The sequence below is a fragment of the Pagrus major genome, chromosome 17, assembly GCF_040436345.1.
Source record: "Pagrus major chromosome 17, Pma_NU_1.0".
NCBI lineage: Eukaryota > Metazoa > Chordata > Actinopteri > Spariformes > Sparidae > Pagrus > Pagrus major.
In genome coordinates this window covers 9,285,650-9,311,794 of record NC_133231.1, presented here as the reverse complement: position 1 = coordinate 9,311,794, position 26,145 = coordinate 9,285,650, and the positions used below count along the sequence as shown (strand labels likewise).

At 38.3% G+C, this 26,145-nt stretch overlaps 1 protein-coding gene across 2 annotated transcripts; it reads left to right on the top strand.

Annotated features, from left to right (window-relative positions):
• Positions 1–549: 549 nt before the first annotated feature.
• LOC141011855 (uncharacterized) lies at positions 550–24,365 on the top strand. Of its 2 annotated transcripts, none has more exons than XM_073485181.1 (3): positions 550–820; positions 1,735–1,977; positions 18,328–19,232. In XM_073485181.1, exons 1-3 carry the CDS (start codon positions 677–679, stop codon positions 18,481–18,483), a joined length of 543 nt encoding a protein of 180 aa, XP_073341282.1. In that variant the 5' UTR covers positions 550–676; the 3' UTR covers positions 18,484–19,232. The 2 variants fall into 2 exon arrangements, with proteins under 2 accessions (XP_073341282.1, XP_073341283.1); XM_073485182.1 differs by lacking the exon at positions 18,328–19,232 and adding an exon at positions 23,183–24,365 and having other exon boundaries at positions 553–820.
• The last annotated feature ends 1,780 nt before the right edge of the window (positions 24,366–26,145 follow it).

The following is a 26,145-nucleotide window of genomic DNA, read 5'->3' as shown; positions in this document are numbered from 1 at the left end:
ATTATCATAACCCAGTAATAAAGATATTATTCTGAAATGAGCCATCCTGTACAATGAGTAGGTATACTTCTAGCACTCTACATTTTTGGTAGCTTTCAGTATATTTTTATGCTTTATACTTTTGTACTTCTACTTAAAGGTTTTGAATGCAGAATGTATTTCTACACTGTAGTGTTGGTACTTTTACTTTAAAAGATTAAAAGGTGGCAAGGTAAGCCTACCTCATCCTGTAAAAGCCAAGGCACTAACCCAATGTCCCATCCCAAAAAACTATTGAGTTCATGTCTAAAAGGATAAATGAATATAGCCTCCATCCAAATTATTTTGTATGTATAGTTATCGGTATACGTATGTTCTATTTATTAGATTAGGACAGACTGTTGCTCCAGTACAATGCTCACCAATTTTCCAATCCCATCAGAAAACTGAGTTCATGGTCCAACGTGCTTTTAATTTGAAATCCATCGCCGGAATCTCACTATTCATTCTGCGTCACTCGACACTAATGAGAATATTTGATGAATCCAACGCACTTGGACAATTCGTATTGTAGCAGCAGGGCCACAACGTAGACAAGTCTGTGGACATTTCACATTAAACGCTTTGGAAGAAAATACGTGAGATATCCGCTCAAAAAAAAAAAGGGATATTTTTGTTGAATTATTTTTGTTGAATTATGGACCCCAACAAGTCTGCGAGCGCTCCTCCGACCGACTGGTCCGGTGAGAAGTCCTCCATGGGTCAGTCGCCCCCTCCGCCGCCCTACCACGACAACCCAGTGTACCCTCCGTCCGGCCAAGCATACCCACCGCAGGGGCAGGTAAGCTGCAGAACACCGGGCCTCAAAACTTAGAACAAATGTGTTAGTTTTATAGCAGATAAGGAGAAGCTGTGCAGTTCAGCATTTGTTATTTCCATTAAATTGTGAAATATGAAAGCAAGGTAATGACAATGCAAATTTCTCTGAAGAGTTTTCTTAATTTACCTTCATAATGAAAGATTTCTTAAAGCAATTTAAACCGCATCACATTCATTTATCGGGTTAATTATCGCCGACTCCACCCTTTTAAAAAATAAAATAAAAATACAACTCTATTTGTCCTATGGTAACGTTATATTTTTTATAAACTAAGTAGTTAACGTGTTAGTCTTGCAGGGGATTTTGAAATGTATTATTAACTAACCTTCCTTGGCAGATAAGTGTGAGTGGATACATTATTTAATTATTAATTCGACGTGTGAACTTCGATCTCATTAAGATAAATCAGTAAAACTCAATAAATGTTTAGCACAATATGTTTTGTCATGTATATATGACTGTAGGATCTAAATATCCAAGTTTAAGTGAAATTAAGTTTGTTTTTTTTCACACTGGATAAAGAAATCAGCAGTAATTATTGTAACTGTGATATCGTGACCTCTTAAATGTTATTCTGATGGGAAAGGAAACCAGAGTCACCGCTGTGTTCACCCCACCCTAAAATACAATTCATTTTCACTTCCTTTATGCTCAAGCATACGTTACCCACAAAGACTTGTTTGTGCCAAGTCTGATGCCACCACTTCCCCTTGGCCTGTGGCTAAATTGCAGTTTCGTTTCACATGAAGCCTCACCTGTAGCTGTACATGTCTTTAACGCTAGACTTCTGGCATCAGCTGGGTTTGGCTTCACCAAGCCTGTTTCCTTTGACCTGATAATGAGTCTGAATTGTTTTTCACGTGTACGTCTTGCAGGGCTATGGATCCCCGCCCCAGTATGGAGGTGCCCCATATGGACAACAGCCATATGGACAGCAGCCTTACCCCGCAGGTCAGCAGTACCCAGGACAGCCAGTCGCCGTTGCTGTCCAGCCCACAGTGTACGTGACTCAGGGCCCTCTGGCTCACCCTGTCAACGACTACTTGTGCTACTCCATCTTCACCATGCTGTGCTGCTGCCTGCCACTTGGAATTGCTGCCCTCATCTACTCCATCTCAGTGAGTTTGATTCACAAGCATTTATATTCTTTATGGGCTGGTGCACAGCCATGGATGCACTTTTCTCCCAACTCAGATCCAAGTCATTTCATTCTGAGTACGTGCCAATAAAGAGAGATAACAAGCACTAACCCAAAAGTCAAAATATTCCAAAGATTTTCTGTAGCTCACTTTTCAAATTAAAAACTGCACTTAATGAATGATTGCAGGGATATAGAGATGTGTTATAATTCCAGTAGCAAGGATGCTGTCACAAAATGCATTATAGCTGCAGACCAGATTATGGTATATCGCATTAGAGCACCAGCATCTCCGACCAGAACAATGTGTGCGTCATTCACTCAGTTAATTTGGAAATAAAAGACAGAGCCACCTGAACACAAACTGCTCACGAAAACCTGAATCAAACTGTAAAACTAGGCAGTGCTGATCAAATATGAATGAAGATTCTGTGTCAAAATGTTTTCAGAAACACAGAGAGAGAGTGTGACATCAATCTCTGTTCAGGATGTCACTAAATGTTTACATAGCAAATAGTTGTTTGCTGCTTTATTAATCAGCATCTCATATATTTAACCTTTAAAGAGCCTGGAAAGTAAATATTTTGGCCTCATGAAGTGAGACATAAGTGGTGTTCAGTTCCAATTTTCAGCACTTAATGAATTCAACAGCAATTGCCAAGCTTAGGGAAGTATATGTGATTTGCAGGAAGGGCAGAAGGTCTGTGAGATACCAGGGAGGATGTGAACAACAAAAACGGAGGATATGTTTTTGTTCCTCTATGTTGTACTCGCTGAGAAACACTCACTGCATTGTCTCAAACACCTCCTTGTTGTTCCAAGAGCAGGATGGTGACAGAAACTTTCACTTTACTTTTTTCTTTAAAATCTGTTATAATGTTATTGTTTTCGCTTGGTTTTCATCTGTTTATGTGTGTTTCTTGTTTAGCTCTCTTGTGTCTTTTTGAAATGTAGTAGTAATTCATTCTCTCCTGCTGGTTTAAAAGTCTAATGTCATCTTCCAGGCATCAAGGTATCAAGTTTCATCCACTCCCACTGTGGGGAAAATTAATTATGCAATGTTTAATGTGTTGTTAAACCCCAGATATGAACCATGAATCACTATAACCTTCAATACGAGTAAATCATGTTACTTCACTCTTTAGTTTATATGCAGTCGTGTTTTTGTTGTCTGAGGTAACTCAAAAAGTTAATGAGTTTGTTTTTGCACTGTATCTCATTAGAGAGGTGTAGCAGGAAAGTATGCACTTCTTTAAGAGTAAGAGTTGGTCGATTGTTTCCATGTGGTTGGTGTTTACTCGTCAGAGTGGAAAAACTCTTGTGCGACTTCCTACACCCTTCTTCAACTGATTAAAAGCCAAATTTAACATTTATTTGGCCCTAAAACATTTAAGCACCCTAACTGAGAGTCTTACTTACACATGGAAAGTGGGCGTTTTTAAGTTTTAAGGGTGCTATGAGAAGTCTTTGATATGGTAAATCTCCCATGTGGTTTGACTTGTTTCTGCACAATGTGTTTAAATATTAAATTCAAAAGTATGTAATGTATCATATACTGCAGAAAACATTTAACTCACCAAGTCAGTTAATGACAGTTGATGTGTGTGTGTGTGTGCTGGTGGCAGACTACTGACCGGTGCATACCTTCTATAGTAGTAAACTTTATTTTTAGACTTACTCCACATTTAGCATCCAGTGTTTACCTTGACAGCAACACACAGAAAAGAGTCCCACAGCCAGACCAGTCTCTGTCATCTGACACAGAGGGCCTCTGTTGCTCCTACAGTATATAAGAGCTCAGTCCTCTCCTGCTCTTTGTCGAGCAGGCTCTGGTTACAGAGATACATGTAGAGAAAAGTCCATTAGGGATGCCATCTATTCTTCAGTTATGGCCAGTAGGTTATTTGACTGGTGCCTGTCTGCGTCATGAGACTGACTGCGGTGACTGTAATTTAGAGTATTCACTCAGCCAGCAGCCTTCTCTAATTTGGCCCTCCATAGCTGTCACAGTAATGAACAGATACTGTATGAGACCCAAAGATACAGGACTGAGCAGAGTAAGCCACTATGTAGTAAAAAGGTAAACCAACGTCAGTTATTACCTACTTTGTTTGTGTGTACTTAGGGCTGGGCAATATGGCCTTAAAATAATATTGTGATATGATATGTATCTCAATATTTTGAAATCTCCCCAGAAGTACTTCATGAATGCTAGGAGTGGGCGACAAAATCAAATATCACAATATTTTTGAACATATACCTCAATATTGGTATTGTGACAGTATTGTAAAAATGACTGCTGGTACTTTAACAAAATATTAATGCAATGTAATGTATGCAATGTGTACTGCAGCCTTTAAAAACAGGAAAAGACGACACTTATGCCATATCACAAGAAAACGATATCCAAAATCTAAGACAATATATAGTCTCATATAATGATAACAATATATTAATATTGATATATTGCCCAGCACTAGATATGAGAATGTGTTGGAATACTTTCACATAACGAACAGTTTGGTTTAGTGACAACAGATTGACACTATATTTTTGAAGAAAGCTGTATTATGTCAGTACCTAATGAAACATTTGTTCCAAAGTTTGGAATCTCCTACAACGAGAAGTTTAGTTCTGTAGAGACAGATGACTGAGGTGAATCTTCCATTACTATTTTTAAACGGCAGGACACATTTTGAAAACAATGGTTATTTGGGGAAAAATGGTTACAACACTGGAAATAGAGACATTGACTAAATGGAAGTTTTAATCATTTAAATATTATTCTTTTGTGGCCAGACTATTTAAAATGTAAATAACACATCCGGTGTCTGAGTTATAGTGTCTTATCTATGTTTAAAAAATGCCATTACTGTCATAAAATATTAAGATGAGAGGTGATTCCAAACCAAATACATTAGTACAAAGCAGTGTACAAATCTGAATTGTTATTGTTACATCTGCACAGTAAGCACACTCCACTCCAGTTGATGTAGATTTTATAAAAAGCCTTTTCAAAAAAATGCAACTACGCAGGGCAGCTTTGCAGCCCCAAATGGGAGCAATGACTTACTGTTTAGAAAACATGAACTTCAGCACCGGGACTGTGGAGCAAGTACATGTCAACAAACGTCACTCAGTATGTTTATGTTGACCAGCTGGTCCAGTCTATACCAGTTAAAACCAAATGATCTAATGTTGGTCAGCTTCCGTAATGCAAGGTTTTTGATATATACCAACACTGATGCATACAGTACGTGATAAGCCAAAATAGGTAGAGTGCAATTGTTGTCAGCCAAAAGTTGTTTACATTTGTGTGAATGTTTTAGCTGCTTGCAGGTCCTGTTTGCATCGTTACCATGACCAACATTCACAGGATTAGTGTGGATACTGAAGGAAACGTCTGAATTAGGAAATGATGATGACAGTGCTAACGTTTTAACAAACACTTTAATTATATTATGTCCTACATTTATCCTGGATGGACAGTAGAGATAGCATTATCACTGGAAAGATGGACTTGTTAACCTGATTGTGACACTGTCCACCTCCTTTTTCTCATCCACTGCAAACAGTGTAAAGTACAGTGCATTAGGAAAGGTCTAGTCTACAACAGGATAGATACATTGTTTTAATGAAATATGTGCCTTTTGGGGGGGCTTAATAGATATATGATATCAGCCAGCCATATAATAATAACTTCCTGAACAATGGTTTGCGAAAACTACAAAAAAAAAAATTCAGACCTCACTGTCAAAAACTTCCCGTGGAACTTAACCCTATGAAAACCGTATATTCCATTACCCAAAGTAATGTGGAAAATGTTTTAAATGTTATTCTCCTATGACCTTTACCTACATGCCTGCCAACACTCCCCTTTTCTAGGGTTTCTACTGTAGTTCAAATCTCATGTTCTCAAAATAGTTCTCATTTTTTTGTTATGCACAAGAAACTCAAGAAACACAAAAACTATTTTACGAATAATTGTCATACACTGATCCATTTTGTCTGTCTGATGTCACCCAAGTTGCCCGGTTGTCTTTAAAACACTATCTATACACACAATCAAACCCAACATACAATTTCACTCTGTCACTGCAACCTGGCAACCCACAGCCCGATTTAAAGGGCACAAGAGGGGTGTGCGCAGCTGCTAATTTAACTTTAGCTTTGTTGTAATGATAGCTGTTAGTTAACAAAAAAATCTAAATACTTTTCCCCACCCCCGCCCTCGTCAAAAAACTCCTGTATTTTGAAACCTAAACGGTGGCAGGTTTGTACCTGTCAGGAACACATTATCACTTCCCCTGATAAATCACTGGTCGTGTAGTCATACATTTTGTACACTACTTTTACTACATAATTTGATGTGTAACCCTTTGCAGCATAGTCTGAATCATCAATCTCTCATTTAGTCATTACTGTTGAACATGTGTGATTGTGAGAGTTGAAAAACTGAACTTAAGTGTTGGTGTACATTCAGCTTCAGCTTGTCTGAGATAAGCCTGGTGGAAAAACCCCAGTATGACTTCATTTGTGGCTGTGTTTACTTTTATAGTGTGCCTTCCCAATCTTCCAAGTTTCGTTTCTCTCTCAACATTAACACTTTTAATCCTAGATTCCACCTACTACCCAGGCAGTCCTGTTTCCTCTTCTCCTGCTCTAATACATCTGTGTTGCGTCTTTCCTCCCCATGAACTTAGGCCTATTTATAAACTTATGATCCATAACTTTCTCTACGTCTGATCTTATGAAGAAACTTGACATTTTTGAAATGACAAAGACCTTCACCCCCAACACAAAATGTCGTGACAGCAGTTCCTTTTCCTCTGCTTGGAGAGTCAGATACTGGAGCAAGAGACTAAAACACATGGAGACCATTCTCAAATCAAATTATTCGTGATGAAGAACACATTTCCTTTCCATGAACACCCTGTTTGTAAGATTGTACATTAGCTGCATGAATGAATAGCAGAGCGGTGTTGAGACAAAACATGCATGAGTTTCCTGGAGTCACCATGTCTGAGGTAATTTGGCCTGACATGCCCTCAAAAACTTGATAAACCTGTTCAGAATCAGAATCATAATTCCTTTATTTGTCCCGCAAATGGGGAAATTTCTTTGTCACAGCAGCCAAAGGACAGTAATTACAATAAACAATAATAAAAAGTAAAAAATAAACAATATAATAAGAAGACAAGAAATAGAATTGACTCGTATATACATACATAGTTGAAAGAATCAGTGAAATTTAGAAATGAATGGGTTCATGTATACTGCACATTGCTGTTAAACTGAACAGATATAATGTGTTTTGTTACAAAAGTGATCAAAAGCATATCTTGGCAGCTCATTTATATCATATTTTTCCATAGCAGCCTCTGCCAGGGTCCATTCATTTATTTAATGTACAGTGCAGCATTAATCAAATTAACTAAATTAGATCTGCAGTTGTCAGTCTGGGACAATACAAAGTCATCGGTACAAAGCTGTGTATGTACTGTAATAATTTGGCTGTTATGTGCATAGCTAGAACATATTTTCAGTTTCCATGACGCATTTACACTAACAATGGGACATTTAATCTTTCTCAGCATTGAGAAGGGTGACTGTAAGAGCTGTTCTGATCGGGTAACTGGTTAGGAGTCAGTAAAGTTTTAGGTTATCATAGCAGTAGTCATGGCAACATATAGTCTGTATGTCCAACTACAAAATTGTATTATTTTGAACACTGGGTTGAAACATTAATTAAGTATGAAACAAAGAACCAATATAATAAATGATAAAAACTGAATTTATTCCAAATTCTCAGCTCTGTGAGCCTGTATGTAGGCAAAGTGGTCATTTGAGCTAAATGCTAACATCAGTATGCTAACATGCTCACAGTAATGTTGACATACTGAATTTTAGCAGGTAATATTCACTTTGTTCACCATCTTATTTGAGCCTTTTAGAATGCTAACATGTTTAAGTAGGACAAAGTTGGTGAGAATGCCATTAGTTTTGTAAGTTTTTGGTCTTTAAACAAAGTGTTGGGAAAAAAATAACAGGTTGGCCTGGTGATAGCACTAGAGAAAAAATTAGGGGATCACGAAAATTAATTGAATTTTATTACTACCTTGAATATCTGTAGCAAATTTCATGGCAGTCCATCCGGTAGTGGTCGAGATATTTCACCCAAATTCAGAAATGTGAACCTCATGTAGGTGCTAGAGGTGAATTCAGGTGATTACCAAAGTCATCCTCTGAGGATCATGAACGTCTAAAATTTTTGGCAAACCGTCTGAAAGTTGACATATTTCAGTCCAGACTAAAATGGTGCACAAGCTAAGAGACCAACACTGCAGACAGAGCTACTTGCTAGCAAGGCTAACAACATAAAGTCAACAATACCGAATTGTTTGATCCTCTTACAACACAGACTCTTAAATATAGCCACATGAGAGCGTCTGATGAGATTTATCGTCTAACCTGGGGTTATCACTGTATAAGGTAGAGAGGAAAGGGAAGTCCAACCAACCCAGGAATTTTGTTGTGTTCAAATATTTGGCCCCACAGCTGAAGTGTAAGCTGCCATTTTAGCATTAAAAGTTGATCCACATAATTTGCTTTAATAACAGCATTTTTAGGTGGGACTTAAGCAGCAGTCTTGTGGTAGCATTAATGATGTTTGGAGAAGTTGTCTTTGTTTTGGTATGAACGATTGTCATCAGTATGTGGACACACAGGTGCACAAAGACACAAACACACACTCACTTATCCTGGGTTCCCACTGTTTTTTTTCATAGGTAAAGTGAACATATTCAGATGTGAAAGTTCAATTTTCTGTGTCCTGAAGTGTGTTCAGTGTTGGTTACTGCTACTACCCAGATAGAGTTAATCGTGTCTATGTGTTTTTCTCTGGGATCAGAGTGAATGAATCAAGCAAATCTGACGTCCTCTGTGGGCAGGTCCTACAGTAGGCCACACCGCATCCACGACCGTAGTACTTCAAAAAACCTGGAGTTTTCAAGGCATTAATAACTCAACAGAAGTTATCTCCTTCAGGTCCACAGCTCATTCCCTCATAGAAGAGCAACTTATTAGCACTGATATGATTGAATCAAAGTTTTAAGATTATTTTCTGATGTTTTCTACCAGGGCTTTCTCTGTCTGCTCGTAACAATAGAAGAGACACACTTCCCCAGTTTGTTCTCTAATCAAATACACAAAAAATACAGATAAAACTGCTTCCTCTTTGTCGGGACAATGTTCTCATTCAACTGACCATGTTATCATGTTATCTGATCAGTAAATGTAACATGAAAAAAACTTTAATACATTGCCTCATCTATGAATCACATCAGATAGATTTTCATTTCACCAGTGTTCTACTTATAAACACGTACTTCTCTGTAATGATCTGTAAATAGCATTTGAAAAAGCACGAATTGTGGCCATCACATGGTCATGTATAATGGTCATCTAATCAGTCTGGCAAAATTTGGGACTCTCCCTTGATTTCCCTTGAATACTGAAAAAGAAATAAAATGAGGCAGCACCCGATAGTGCTCCTGTCCAGTTATTTAGTATACATTAGTGGGAGTGGATGGCTTATTATGTCTCCATTTTCCTCTTTCGTGGCTACATACTGAGGGAGCTGAACAAACTGGGAGGAGATGGAGCCAAGAGAGTTACAGCAGAAAGATACAAGAAAAAGAACAAAATGCAATACGGGGATGAAAGGGACAGAGAGACTCTCATATTTTGGCTGTGGTATGTATGAAACTATGTGTGTTCTTGCATCAGTTTGAGAGTTTTTACTGGAAGGCCAAACAGAGAGGAAGGCAGAGACGGAAATGAGATTGGAGTGATAGTGGAAATAAGAGAGGGAGTGGTGGTAAGATACAGAGCTGGCCACTGGAATCTGTCTCACTTCACATTTTCTTTCCGACATTTTCAACCATGATGGACAAGAGAGCAAAGTGAGGAAGTACTGAAACAAACCCGATTGGAAAAACTGACTTGATGCCAAATTCACGCTCACATTTTTCTCTTTAAAGGCTTTACTGCTGAGAAAAACAATACTTCTTTTGGTAATTTCCAGAAAAGAGAATTATTTTCTATTGAGATTTGGAATGCTGAACACTGGAGTGTCCAGACAAGCGATGCTTTTGTCAGGATCAGACATCAGCACTCTGTGTTTCTAGCACCAAGCCACTCCTCGCTCCTGTTACAGCGTCATCAAACGGCTCTTTGTTTGCCAAACCATGAGCTCTTCCCAGCCTATCTCTTATTGACAGTAGATGAACATCCGGACAGTAACTTTCAGGGGTTTTTATCGTGAGAAGCCATGATTTTTTACTTCCTGTACCTCTGCAGAACCACATCCCTGCAACAACAGTGCAATTTATCATCAAGTTTACTTGATTCTGCAACTGCCAAGAACATTACTTCCATTTAAAACTCACTGTCTGCATACACCTCTTTTTCCAGTTACATTGCATTAGTGATAATTAGACCAATGTCTGAACAAGCCTTCAACTCAAATTCTAATTTAGCAAAATATGAGTAGAAGGCAGCTACAAATTATGAGAGACATGACTGTTGCAGTTTTAGTGGTTCATTTCCCCGTGCTGCAACAAGAGATCATTTCCTCTTGCTCTTTGTTACACTAATGGTAACAAACGCTGTATATGCACACAATAAGTAAACAGTGTGAGCTGAATGACCAGACTACGTACGCTTGAAATGGAGGTTGTCTGTTTTTCCGTTAAAGGAATTCTTACTTTCCCATTTATGAATACAGCCATCCAAAAATTCCTAGCCGAGTATCAAATGTAGTCCAAAAATTATAACATTTAACATATGCGTTGCTTTTCTCATGTATTGCATGCTGTTATGTTGCCAGGGATTCAAGCCCCACTGGAGGCAGCTATGTGTTAATATAATACAGTGCTACAGAGAACAACGTGAAGGCAAACACCCGCTGCCTGCCAGTCAAGAGTGCTGAGTGATGAAAACTGAAATAAAATAAAAATACACCACAACAACACAGCAGGCGAAAGAAAAGTCTCTTTAACTTGACAGACCTTGAAGACAGCTCAGTTTAGGTTTCAGACAAGTAATATTTATCATTTCTCTAATATGTATTTCAAATATAAGTATGTATTCTGTGTTGCAGTTGAAGGCATAGTAAAATACTGAATAAACACATAGCTGTGACCACAGTTAATATAAATATTTGTTCAGCAGGGTGGCACTGTTGACTTTGATAACGTGTGATTGAGGCAAAGATAACAAGCCACATCGAAGCCTCTCACAAGGTGTCAACTTATCTAAGAATCTTAATTTCCCAATGTAGCTTTTGAATTACTTCTAACACCTGTTAAAATGTAAGTAAACTTGGTTACTGCCATTGACCCACACTCCACACTCAACTTTCTGTTAAAATTATATTACAAATACAAAAAAAGTCTATAAATTCTCAGAAAACTGTTCAAGAACTGAAAATCAGCAGTTTATGTTATAACTTCCATTTAAAATTTACCATCTATTTATATTCTTACTTATTAAAGCTGCATCAACTGATGTTTTTGGCAAAGAAACAAAAGCTGTAAACTAGAGCTGCAACAGTTAATCGACTAGTTGCCAACTATTAAGTTAATCAAAAACTGTTTTGATAATCAATTGATAGCTTTGAGTAATTTGTTAAGAAAAAAGTTTTTAAAAATTCTCAGATTTCAGCTTCTTAAAGGTGAATATTTTCTGGTTTCTTTACTCCTCCACAACAGTGAAATAAATATCTTTGGGTTGTGCACAAAGCAAAGCGGAAGTTATCGTGGGCTTTGGGTCACACTGATCAACATTTCTAATCTATTCACTAATGTGACAATGAAAATAATCATTAGTTGTAGGCCTACTGTAAACACTAATCACATTATTTTTTGGTGAAAAGTGTTTGGAAACAGTTGCCTTTTGACAACACAGAGAGCAGTATCAGCATTCATCCCGAGACATTGACTTTTTTTGTGTCTTGATTATTTTAAGTCCACTGCACTCCTCAGTCAAATTATCTTATAGCAGCTAAATGCTCCCTCTGTTCACCAGCTAAATTTGAATGTGCGTCGTCGTCCAGGGTTCATCGCGTACAGTTGGTTTATCAGAGTTATTGCCACTGAAAACAGCTGCCCACTAAATATTGATTTGTCCACCTTTAAGGTGAACTGAGTAATCCACTAATCCTAGCTATGAATCACTGTGATCACCTGGCCTGACCTGGCCAAGTTATGGTTAACTATAAATATATCCAGTGTTTTTCCCATCATGATAACAACATGTTGTGTCCTTTCTCTCTTGGGGGGAGGGGGCACCAGACACAGGCTTGTTTCCGTTGTGGGCCTCACCCCAGATAACTGGACTATAATAAATCCCAGATGTGAGATTTTAAACACATACCTAGTGGACCCTTTGAAGCTGAAAATCACACAGAGCTCACTTTGAAGGGGCAGGCGTCCCTGAAATAGGATGCAGCCTCGAGGCTACGCCTATTTAGCAGCCACATGAGCCTAAAAAATACCTGCAGAACACAGAGCCTGTGTCTCTGCATCTGTATGTAACTGTGCTCAGTATGTAAAAGGGTACATGTGTGTCACAGAGTGGAATGCATTTCCTTCGCCATAAGCCAATCAGATGAAGGCTCAGGGCTGAATAAAGGATCAAACTGTCTGAGTGAAGGTTAGGGCTGTGGGGGAGGTTTGGTCGTGAAATGTACCAGCTAATTGTCAAAGTGGTACTAAAAGTGTGGGAGGGGGTGACAGACTGAGTGGAAGATGCAAAAACATGTGACAGAAATGTTACCGTGTGATGTCAGGCTTGACTCTTCAGCCATGATGACTTTGGTTTTGTCTTAACGTGTGTGGGAAATTCCCTGCAGGCTTTTGAAATTTGTTCCATCCTCTTTCTTCAGCTCTATTCAATTCTGCTCTCGGAGAATTTCTCACAAATTTCAGCCCCCTGCTCCCTGCTCCCCCAGCCCCCTGCTCCCTACCCCATCGTCGCTCACAACGACTATGACTGCTCTAATGCAGAGGAAGTATGTCTCAAACCACAGAAAGACACACTGACAACCAGGCAGACGCACTCAAACACAGACATCACTGCAGGATAAATCAGAAAGGGCAGACATGAAGGTAGACAGGCAGCCAATCGGGCAGCAGCAGGAAAGGCGAGCCAATCTGCAAGAAAGCATCTAATGCAATTTAAGCACTGGTGTGCCAGTCTGTATAATATGATTGAAGGATATTGGCTTGCAGGACATAAAGATGCAACCAAGCAGATATTCTCATTCGTCAAGAGCTTTTTTTTTTTGTTGTACGAAACAGCCTCAATAACAATTGCTACAGAATACATAGCACGTAGTATTTTTCCAAGAGGCTTCGGCAGGCATTCTTTTATTTTGTTGATGTTGTTATTTATTTGTTTATTTGTTTATTTTAAAAAACAATGGTCATCAATGACCATATAGTTGAATTGTATGTTTGCTCGTGTACAAATTTCAAACTTTTGCATTTTTGTTCTATTTCCCATTCTTTGTTTAACTGAACAGTTTCAATACCCAATTGCATTCTCCCGCATTGGAAACCATAATAAAATATGGACCCATAATGTAAAGCATTAACTTTTGTTGTTGTAGTTGAAGTAAGGGAAAGGTCATAACTCAAGAAATCATACGCTAATTATGAAAAAATTACACAAATGCCTTGACTTGACATAATGCAAAACACTGCAAAAACACTTGCCATAACTCAGGAACAGAAGGGGAGATGGTGACCATATTCCACATTTGGTTGTGCACTGTATTAGTGACAGTAATTGTGGGTGCCCACATTGAAAATGTGCTGATTGTACAAATCTTCTGTGCTGTACAGATAAAGTAATCATCCACTTTTACAGTTCCTAGATTTTTTTGTGCAGCAATATCCATGGTGATTGTCATTGCACCATGAGTACGAATCTCTCAATCAGTCCTCTGTGCTCCTCGGTAAAAAACAAATGAAAATAACATGTTTCTCAGTGGAAATTATTCACTGGAATCATACATGTCAATTATACCAAAAAATATGATGAGAATACATTTGATCAGATTCCTTCAAAGTCTTCACAACGTGTATGAGTCTTGACAGAAATGGATGTAAAATGCAACAACAACAGCGAGGCAGTGATTCTTCGTTCATCTTAGAGCTACAAACATGTACAAGAGTGTTTCTGACTAATATCACATATCAGATGCTTCTGTGTAGAGGAGAAATTACTACATGCTCACATACTCACTCACTTGTGATAATGGCTGTTAAGGGGGAAGTGACTCAGTGGAACTTAACAGCTGGGTTTATCAACTATTGTAGATTCACTCCCGCTTCCTGAAATCAGCTGTTGATTGAGAAAGACATGATTTTCAAACAACAAAAGAATTTTCTCTGCATGCAAAGGGATTTTTTATGCTATAGAAATTCACTGTTAAGTAGAATATCACAGATGACCATTTTAAAAAAAAAAAGAGCTAAAAATGCTTTAGCCTTCTACATTCGAACTGTGAGACAATTGTAGTTTGAGGAAGTGTTCACACGTCACTCACCACAGACTGTTTCACATCTATTTTTGTCATTATTCGAGGTTGCGATAGTAAAATGCCAGTAAAAACTGAGATAAACTCACTGAAATGTTCCCTTTTTATGCAATGTGTTGTTACGAAAGTCAAGTCCTTGAATTGCTTTATGAATCGATGAACGTGAAACTAAAGGGATGTTGAGTGTAGAGATTCTGACAGGGTAGCAAGACCTTTTGGGGAATTTCCATTGACAACACTGGATGATCTGATCGCCGCAGTAGCAGCAATGGCACAGCTGTAATCCCATTACTGCAATTCCTCATCAGTCACTTAATATTATATTAAAACAACGAAAAAATAATGCAGGTGGAGGATAATAGGGGAAATTGCATTGACCCACTTTTAGGCGATGGTGTTATTTGATTATAGTCACTAAGAAGCATGTATTAGGGTTTAATCAAGTTGTTGAAAGTATAACTGACCGCGTAATATATAAAACATCATTGTACTTATTTATTAGCTAACGTTCTTCCCTTTTGTTTCTCAGAATTCAGTAAACCAGCTAGATGTAAATCTCAAGCAGAAAATATCAAGTAAAATTATTAATTGGAATTTTTTTTATTTTAAATGTGAATTCAACACATTAAACCTTGTAGAGATGTGACAGCACTACAAGACTGCACTCTCTGGGAACAGCTCCAGACAGCGTCTTCACCTGATTCAGGGTTTGAGTCACAGTTGCTCTTGTTTGCTTTCATTGATTGAGCTGTCTAACCTCGTTGTGGAGACAGCATAAATTATGTTTGGGTTTTTTTCAATTCACTGAAAGCAACTGGGGCTGTGAGAAGAATAAGACCAGAAAAGCTTCAATATCCACTTAAACTACAAGGATGTTATCCAGTCAGCCTTAGCTATATCCCAGGCCTCAAAGATGCCCTTGTTTATAAGACCATGTGCATTCTTTGAGGCAAATAACCATTTCCATTAACATACTTTTATGTACATTTTCAAGTATGACATTAGAAAAGGTTGATGAAAACAGCATAATTCGAAAAAAGATTCTCAATTTTGCACAAAACGAAAAGTTTTTAAGCTGGCTTAAGGGTTTTTTTGCCTTTACTAAAAATATTTAATATGCTTAAATGTGAGAGTACAGGAATCTAGACTAGAGAGAAATAGTGTGTTTGAGTCTGAAAGTAATTCTTTTGGTAACCGCTATGTTTGTTAGCTTAGCTTTGCTTAGGATAAACACTGGAAGCAGTGCTAAAAAGTGGTGACCAAAGTGAACAAATCTGTCTGCCAGCAGCTCAACACCCACTAATTGATACATTATGTCTCAGTTTTGTAATCCATTCAATGAAAGAGTAAAAGCATTTCCTTTTAAGAAAACAATCTTCAAATGTACTTTTGTGGAGGTAAATATTCCAATATTGCGATGCACGTTCACTGGTACACACACACTCAGACACAGTCACATGCACTCAGAGATGTGATGGGGATGTAGGAGGGAGAGTTGGAGTTTGATTTGATGAAGACTGTGGGCTGGTCTCTTGTTAAAGGCACAGAGCTGCCTGATACTAAGATCATCCATATAAAATGGCGCCTTGCTTCATCAGATCTAAAAGCAGGATATGTTTAGAAAATGCTGAACAACAGTGAAACCACCTTTATCATTTCCTTTTTAAAAAACAATTTTCTCATACACTTTTATGAAGGTTTTTTTCAATATTGAGACACTTTTATTGTCACGACGTGTGTCAATTTATCTGAAAACATCTGCATTCAATCTTTGTCTTCCTTGACATACCTTCTCTTGTCTGAAAAGAGAAGGTATGCTCAATATGAACTGCACTGAGTGTAGACTGCACCATATTTTGTTAATCTTACCATTTACAGTTTACTGGAACATATAACCCGCAAGATGTACTTTCATTTCTGCCACAGCAGTTGGGAAACAGCAGAAATGTGTGTCACAGCCACAGGTTAGTTGCGATGTGGGTTGAGTTGTTACCACCGATTGTTTATACACACGTGGCTGTATAGTCGACTTGGTTTCAGCAACATACTGAGTGTTTGTAAAAATGAGTAGACTGGAGACTGGAGAGTTTTTTAAAAGCTCTGTATTCAAAGTGAAAAGCACTGTGTAAATGGAAAGGTGAAGTTTAGGGAAAAAAAGATGCATTTTTTAGTTATCTAAATTACTACTGCATTGTTAAAATATCAATACATGTCAACTCTAACATTACTGTGGACATGGTCTAAGTCATGTTGATTACACCGCGCCAGACAGGGATTTTTCTTCTTATCATATCAGTCAAGGTGTTTCTCTTTTATGTGCCAACACTCATCATACTACATCATAACACTGCTGGCTAAAGCTTTACTGTAAGAATTGAGCTACCTGGATGTTTTTTCTGTCAAAACTGCATGTTTACCCTTTTTGACTGTCAGGACAGCGAAGTATTTATCCAATTCTATTGAAATTCCAAATGAATGATAATGTTGTTCCATTACTTCTGAAAGTGTAAATAAACAAGTGGTTGAAAACAAGTTTTCCATATCAGCTTGATGATATGCCACAGTTGTGTTCACAGTACAACTGGTGTCCGCTGCTTACAGTTGATGAATAAAACCGATATTACTGGTTTGAAGTGAGACTGTATTTTTTGAAAGAATTAAGTTGAATATTAAATCCTTTTCTACTTGCAAAAAGCGAGTAAGGGGGAATCCTCTCCAGCAACCTGCAACCTCCAACTGTCTCACCCAGCGAAAGGAGCATGCAGAACAACTCTCAGCGTCGTGCCTGATACTGTTGACTTGATGAAATTGTCTTTATTTCATCAATTTTTGTGTTTCCACCATGGGTGAGTAGGCTACGTTGTTAAATTATTTCATTTTTGTCATTTCTTTTTTGTGTTTATTGTTAAGATTTCCGACTTTGTTTTGCCGTAGATGCGGAGTCGGCACAGGGTGTTTTATTTTGAAAATTGACACGATGCTCTATGCTCTATTCTGTCAACAATGGACTTGCCGCGTATTTTCCGCGGGGAGAGCCACTTCTGGGATGCTCCTGAAACACGCTGTGGTACACCTGGTGGAACCACAAGCCTTTTCTAGAATGGCCGTGACAATTCTATGGCTTTGTTGTGGCCTGAACGCGAGACGGACGTGCCGTGTGGGATCGGGGAGTTAGTTGTATCCAGCCTCTAAAGCTTGAAAAAAAGTCATCCGACTAGCTATACTGAGGGCACTTAGCCAAGAAGACAATAGTGAAAATAACAACCACCGTCACCAATGTAATCGAGCATCTCAGGTTAGCTAACTGGTCCGGTTTAATAAGAAAATAATTAACAGGATGGTGACTAAATTTATTGACCAGCAACAACAGCTTCATGTTATCTTCTCTTCTATGATGGCATCATCCATCATCCCAACCTTATTACAGTGTAGCCACCGGAAAAAAGGATAAGGATATCGAGGGCCAAGAAATTCCAGTCATTCACAACTTGAGACGCAAGAATGAACAAGAGACGCCATTTCGACTAATCTCTATAAACTGCTGTAAAATGCAGATTCATTTTAAAAAGCAAATTAAAAGCTCAGGTCAGGCCCACCCATACTGTGATTCAGTAAACCAATCTAACCTTATGTTAAAACATTTGTTGCATTCCATTTTTTGGCATCTTTTGTTTTTTAACCTCACTCAATTGTCATTTAAAATGTTTTTTTCCCACCTTTTAGGCCCGTGAAGCCAACTACATGGGGGACAGGGCAGGAGCGGAGCGGAACAGCAAGACAGCCAGGACACTAAACCACGTGGGCGTGGGAGTCGGCATCGGGTTCCTCATCCTCTCCATTGTCTATGTAGTGGTTTTCGTATCTATGATCCACGACTGACAAATACAGAAAGTCTAAGTCTAAATCTGTTTCAACATCTTCCCCATATTTCTAGTCCCCATTACTCTCCCGTACTGTAGAGACAACCACTTCAACTTTCCAAAGATTAATATTTCATCTACATGTTTTGTGCTTGTCATTTGCTTTCTGTAATCGCACATCAAAAATCAGGACAGTGATTCTGCAGTTGAAAGAGATTTTTCTGATGGGTTGAATATTACTGCCCTGAAACAGAATTGTTGGCTGTAAATATGCACTAACATCCTTTAACCCTCTTGACACTATGCTAACAGAGTATTACATATAAAAGAAACAACAATACTTCAAAAATAGTCAGAGGAGAGACAGATTTGGCTTTGTTTAGCTCATGCTGAACAAGTAACAAAAACAAAGGGTGAGTCTGTTTCCCATCAGAGTGTATCTGATGTGAGAGTGCACGATATGAGAGGATCTGGTTCATTTCTGCACCAAAGTCCTCTTCTTTATTCCAACTGTAGAATAATGCAAAGCTTCACACAAAATCAGTAGAAACTTAGCAACAGTGGAGCCAATATGGCTACACAGCCAGTTCCTCAATCAGTGACTCTGGCTCATGTATTTTGAAAGCTGTGGTGTGCTATGTGGCCTGGGTGTTGTTTGCTATGCAATGTCTGTATGCGCTTTTCTTAACCAAAACTGAATGAGTAGGATTTTACTGTATGCCAAATTTCTTTATAAATAAAGTTTAAGTTTATTGAGAGAAAAAAACACTTGTGCTGTCTCATCTGTGTATTATTTTTATCTGACCAGTGGCAGAGTGTAACAAGGTTTGTTACCATACATAAGGACATTTATGTTACAGCTGCAAAGCTGAGAGTGGATTTTCAGTATGTTGGTAAAACGTTTGTTAAACATGTGTTAAGCTGACTTCTGTCTTTTTGCCTACTCACTTCCCCATCAATTAATTTATACTACATGTTTCTAGTACATCTGCAATCCAACTTCTGTCTCTATCTGTCAGTTTGATCAATTTGTCTGTTATCCTGTGTTGTTTTCACAGAAAGGTAAACTGGAAATGAGACAGGAAAGTGATGATCTTTGCTGAATTCTCAGAAAAACCACAAGACCTGCACTTATAGCAGGAGGGGCTACCACTTAACTATGTTGAATTTCCCAAGAACTGTATGATTGTATGTGTCAGATAGAAAAAAAGCACTTGGCTGATGATAATATAAAAGAAATACTTTATGTTTGGTGTTGAGGCATTGAGTTTCTCCAAGAAAAGGGCTTTGGAAGATACTAAAAAGGCCAACATTTACTTAACATTTATAACAGAATGTGAAGAAACAAGTATTTATGTTATGTTAAAAGACGTCTCTGTACTGTGTTGCGGAGATGTCTACTGAAGTTAGCAGTCAGCCCGCCCAATCATGTCCCTTAAATCCACATGTACCACGAGAGGAGAAGTCAAAGTAAATCACCTCCGTACTGTCCCAAATCATCAAACTGACCTGTGGCGGTGTGTCCCTGTTTGGCTTTTTTAATTTGAAACCAGTACAGCAAGTGTTTGTTAACAGCACACTACAGTTTCATTTACCTTGTGTCACGTGTCTGAAAAACAACCAACATGACTTCAATACTTCAGTGGCTTTGCTGAAAATGTTTTTTAACCTTCTGCAATCAAACTGCAAAACCATTATAGTTTCAGTAAGGTAACTGACCACAGACTGTTTTGCAAGTGCAGGTTTATTTCATTAATCTAAGTTGCAATAGAGTTAAATGCCAGTAAAAAGTGAGATTTGGCTAACTGAAATGTTCCCACCTTGTCCGTGGTTGATTGTACTCAACAAGTTGTTTGTGAAATTCAAGTTTTTCCATTGCATTATGAATGGAGGAGTGCAATGAGTCTATCAGGACAATTTGGGGAATTTCCATAACCTCACTGTGTAAACATACTGCACTTAGCAGTGATACACAACTCACATGATGGTCTGAGACTTCTGTACTGGTGGTGGGGATTAATCTGGGACTTTCTACTATTATCATAACTCACTACATGGTATGATATTGAAACGATGTCATACCATGTATAAATGTAGTTGGAGGATAATAGGAGAAATTACATCTAAGTGATCCACTTTTAGGGGTTTGGTGTCAAATGATTACAGTTACTGTTAGTTAGTAAGAAGCATGTATTGGGGCTGACTCAAGGTGCTGATGGTTTAACAGACCACAGTATATATAAAACAAAATTATTAGCTAACATTCTTCCCTTCTGTTTCTCAAAATTCAATAAACCAGCTCCATGCAAATCTCAAACTGTATTATTTGTTGTTTCAGAAGCAGAAATTGGAGTCAGGTGCTGCACCACTTCTTGGTTGGCCACAGTTACTTGTTATCTTTGGACAGAGCCAGGCTAGCTGTTGCCCCCTGCTTCAAGTCTTTATGTGAAGCTACGCTAACCACCCTCTTGCTATAGCTTGATATTTACTGGACAGAGATAAGAGTGCTGTTGATCTTCTCATCTAGCTCCCAGCAAAAAAGCAAATAAGTGTGTTTCCCAAAGTAAGATTTGAGATGATGCAAAAGCTGCTTTTACATCAGGACGTTAACCTTTATGATGTGATGCTTACAATGTAATAAATATTCTTGAAGTTAAATAAATCGATCTAAAGATGAAAACATCTACTTGTCTAGTCAACAAAGAAGACAAAATATATACAGCGTAATGATTGAATAAGCTGAATCTTGCTGGGACATTATCCTGTACAAATTGTGCATGGTTGTGAGGACAGAGCCACAGTTTCTGGAACAGGGAACAGCCATCAAGCCAGACAACTGCAGTTAATCATGACCAGCTGCTCTACAGATGCCTGGGCCTTCTCACGACACATACAAAACACACGCACATTCACTGGTACACATAGACTCAGACACAATCACATACACACACAGAGATATGATAGGGGTGTAGGACTGAGAGTTGGAGTTTGATTAGATTAGGCTGTGGGCTGGTCTCTTGTTAAAGGCACTAGGCTGCCTGATTCGCAGATCATCCTTTTTTAAAATGGTGCCTTGCTTCATCAGATCTCACAGCAGGATATGTTTTGATAAAACTGAACAACAGTGAAACCACCTTTATCATTTCCTTTGTAAAAACAACAATCTTCTCTTGCCCTTTTATAGAGGGTTTTCTTCCAATATTGAAATGCACTTTTATTGTTACAACATGTGTCAGTTTATCCGAAAACATCTGCATTCAATCTTTGTCTTCCTCTGTCTTTCATAAGCTGAAGGGTATTTGAATAGCTGAAATAAATAGAGCTTGAGTTTGTATTGTTTGAAAAGAGAAGGTATGCTCAATATCGACCGCATTCAGTGTAACCTGTACCATACTTATTCTTACAGTTTACTGGAACATATAACCAGAAAGATTACTTTCACTTCCTCCACAGCAGTTGGGAACCAGCGGAAATGCATGTGTGTCACAGCCACAGGTTGCTTGTGACTTGGGTTGAGTGGTTACCACAGACTCTTTTTACAGACATGGCTGGATAGTCGGTTTGGTTTCAGCAACTGTTTTTCAAAAGTTTAATTTTCTACATCTGGAGAGTTTTCAACAAACAACACTGTTCTCAAAGTGAAAAACATAGTGGAAATGAAAGGCTGAAGATCAGACAAAAAGAGTCATTTGTGTAGTGTGTTACTACCACATTGTTAACAATATAGTTACATGTCAACATTTACTGTGGATCTAAATCAGTTATTCTACAGTGTCAAGCAGGGATTCCTCTTTCCCCTCTATCATCTCAGTTACATTGCATCATATCACTGCTGGCTAAAGCTTGACTGTTAATATTAGGCAACCTTGTTGTTTCCCCTGTTTTTACTGACAGGACAAACAAATATTTATCTAATTTTCTTAAAGTCATTTCATTTCAGTTATACTGCACAGTAATAATGACTTACATAACTGCTCCTTTAAGATGTCAGTCAAATTGACAAACCAAAAAAGAATTAACATCTGACTTTGCAGTTCCCCCTTAGTTCCTTGGAGCATTTTAGCATCTTTCAGCTTATTTGTTTTTGTTTTCTCACCACTTTCTACCACTAAACTACAGACAAAGTTAGCAAGTAGCTGGTGAACATAGTGGAGCATTGAGCAACTAAAGATTCAGATTCAGACATATTCCTCAGGAGCTGTAAGCCAAAGTGTGCCAAAGGGTTCGCCATGTCAACTTGTGTCTGCTGCCCACAGGTGGCGTAAAAAGGGTGGTGGTATGGTATTGCAGGTCTTAAGTGAGACTGTGTAACCTTTGAAAGGATAAGTAAGTTGAGTAGTGAACATCTGAAGTACCTTACATCTTAGTATGTCTGGTAAGCTCCTCCTCCTAACTCCTCTTGTATCAGTCTGCTGCGGTCAGGTATTGGAGCCAGTGACACCAATTGACTCAACAAACTGATGAAGGAGGCTGGCTCCACTGATTGCAAACCTGACACCTTTGCAGTTTTAATGGAGAGGAGGGCACTGAACCAGATTTTTATTAATTATGGATAATCCTGATCTCCCTCCCCACCACCTACTGAACAGACAGTGGAGTGATTACTCTAACTGGTTGAGTTTCGCTGTCATAACATCTTTTTCAAGGTCACATATTTTGGCATCTTTTGTTTTTTAACCTCGCTCATTTATAATATAAAATATTTTTCTCACCATCAGGCCCGTGAAGCCAACCACATCGGGGACCGGGTTAGAGCGGAGCATAACAGCAAGACAGCCAGGACACTGAACCACGTGGGCCTGGGAGTCGGCATTGGGGTCCTCATCCTCTCCATTGTCTACTATTCGGTTATTTTATCTCGTTAAACCTGTTTCAACATCCTTTCTACGTCTAGTCCCCACTCTCATTTGACATCATGTAACCAGACCACATCAAGAACGTAAATGGTCTGAGTTTTTCATTTAAATTTGTTACCCTTAAGTTACCCAATTGCTAAACGACCTTATAAAAGTTATTGATTTCATTATCCACAGTAGATGACCATTAATTGTGCAGACTGCAGAAGCTCTTTAATGTAATTCATTGTTTCTGCCACTAAAACTTTCCAAAGATTAATATTTCATCTACATGTTTTGTGCTTGTCATTTGCTTTCTGTAATCACACATCAAAAATCAGGACATGTAAAATGTTTTTCAACTTTGATGCCTTAGCAGTTCAGTGTCAGTATAGTGTTGCTCCACCACAAATGCAAACTTCAAGTATTATCCAAAGAGAGTTTGACATTTCATGTTCAAATAGCAGATGATTATCAGTGCAGTTTGCAGAGTTTCAGATTTCATTTTGAGTGGAGTTGACTTTTGTCATTTCTGCAGTTGAAAGAGATTTTTCTGATGGGTTGAATATTACTGCCCTGAAACAGAATTGTTGGCTGTAAATATGCACTAACATCCTTTAACCCTCTTGACAGTATGCTAAAATATTATTACATATAAAACAAAAAACAACAATACTTATAAATACTCAGAGGAGAGACAGATTTGGCTTTGTTTAGCTCATGCTGAACAAGTAACAAAAACAAAGGGTGAGTCTGTTTCCCATCAAAGTGTATTTGGTTACTTTTTGCACCAAAGTCCTCTTCTTTATTCCACCTTTCCATGAATGCAGAGTTTCACGAAAAATCAGTAGAAACTTAGCAACAGTGGAGCCAATATGGCTACACAGCTGGGTTCCTCAATCAGTGACTCTGGCTCATGTATTTTGAAAGCTGTGGTGTTATGTGGCCTGGGTGTTGTTTGCTATGTAATGTCTGTATGCTCTTTTCTTAACTGAAGCCAATAAGTAAGATTTTACTATATACCAAATGCCTCTATTAATAAAGGTAAAGAAAATTGAGAAAAAAATGCTTGTGCTGTCTCATCTATTTTCTATTTAACTAGGCACTTTGTTCTTGATTACTCGTCTAAAGTTTTATTATCCTATGTCAGTCGCTGTGGGTGTATGTGTGTTGAATGTGCAATATGTAAGAATTAATAAATTAATTAATTTAAAACATTCAAAAATTAAGTTAAACTGTTGACAGAATATGAAGGCAGTTTTGACGTTATGTTAAAGACACTATGTATTGAAGTGAAGATATATCTACTGAAGTTAGCTTGCTAACCAGCTAAAGCCTCTTCCTCCCAGCATTACAAAGCTCCCGTGCTAGTGGTGTAAACACCAACACTCCCCTGGTAGTCCAGGTAGCTGCATGGCTAACTGAGATAACAAGCTAACAGTAGCTTCAGTCATGGATGTATAAAAAGTATACAGTTAGCCGTTACTCTGGTGATATGCTGCCCGTGTTTGTTGGGAGTATAAGTTCAAAGTGGCCATTTATGATTAATGATGCTAGTAGCTACATTTTGAATACCATAATGGAGCCACGTAAGTCATTGAATTTTTCACAACACGGTCCTGCAAATGTTTCAGAATAAAAGCCTCGTTAAGAGATTAAGGGATTCTGCAGACGAGAAAAATCACAAAACAATGAGGCTTTGTAGTAAAATATAACCAACCAGACATGTATACTCCATCAAACAGAGGGAATAGGAGATCAGTGCTTGTCTTTAATATAGGCCCACTTCAAATAAAGGCCAAGTATCAACTGTAGTTCCTGTAAATAAATGCCCAGGCCACTAATGGAGAAAATACAGTATGTGGTATTAAAGTTTCAACATGACCCAGGTCCCTTTTGTTTCATATTTAAAGTGTAGACATGTTAACTGCTTCAGGGATTTTAGTGTCAAAACAGAATTGTTTTCCCACATTGTGCCAGATGAGAAAGAGAAAGAACCAACATGACTTCAATACTAGCACTCGGGCTTTGGAGTAAAGAACGGGTGTGCAGATGTAACAGCACTGTCAAAAACGTGTGGGCCTAAATCCTTCCTGTCAGCGTTCCAAGGCTGTTACGGTAAATGTTTGTTTCCCGCTTTCCTGTTCTCTCAGCCCCGCCCTTGCGCCTCCTTTTACTTTCCCTCCCACTCCCATCACACATTTCTCCTCGCCCTTCCCACCATCCTGCTCATTTCCTGTCAGATGTCCATAATCTTACACCCTTACCTTATCACCTATCTTCCAGTTTTCAAGCTCTAACTCCTTTCTTACCCACCCTGTCTTTTCCTCCTCTCTTACATCTTCCCTTTTTATCCTCCTTCCCCACAACATCTTACTTTATCCCCCCACATCTTATTATTTTCTCCGTTGCTGGCATACCTCCTCTAGGATTTCCCTTTACAAAGACTTACAAAGAATTCTTCTGACATTTCAATGACATAATTACTTTTTTCTCCGATTTACCACTGTCCAACATCCTAACCATGATGAGACTTTTTATTTTGAGACCACACGTGAGCATTTGGCCTGTTGACTGTTCATACATGTTTAACATTCTCCTTTAAATGTTGGTTCTGGACTGATTTGTAAATATAATGAGAATGCAACTGGGCTTTCCTTTTGATTTCATGTAGCTTTATAATTATAATCAGTGTTTTCTATTTAAGTTGTGCTTTTATAGCTTATGTATTTTAGTGCGCTCAAAACGTATATTATTTTATAGCCCATCTAGGGACAAGCTTTACAAATTAGCTATAAACGGACATGGTTCTCTTCTCACTCTGACTCGGTGCTTTTGTGAAAGTG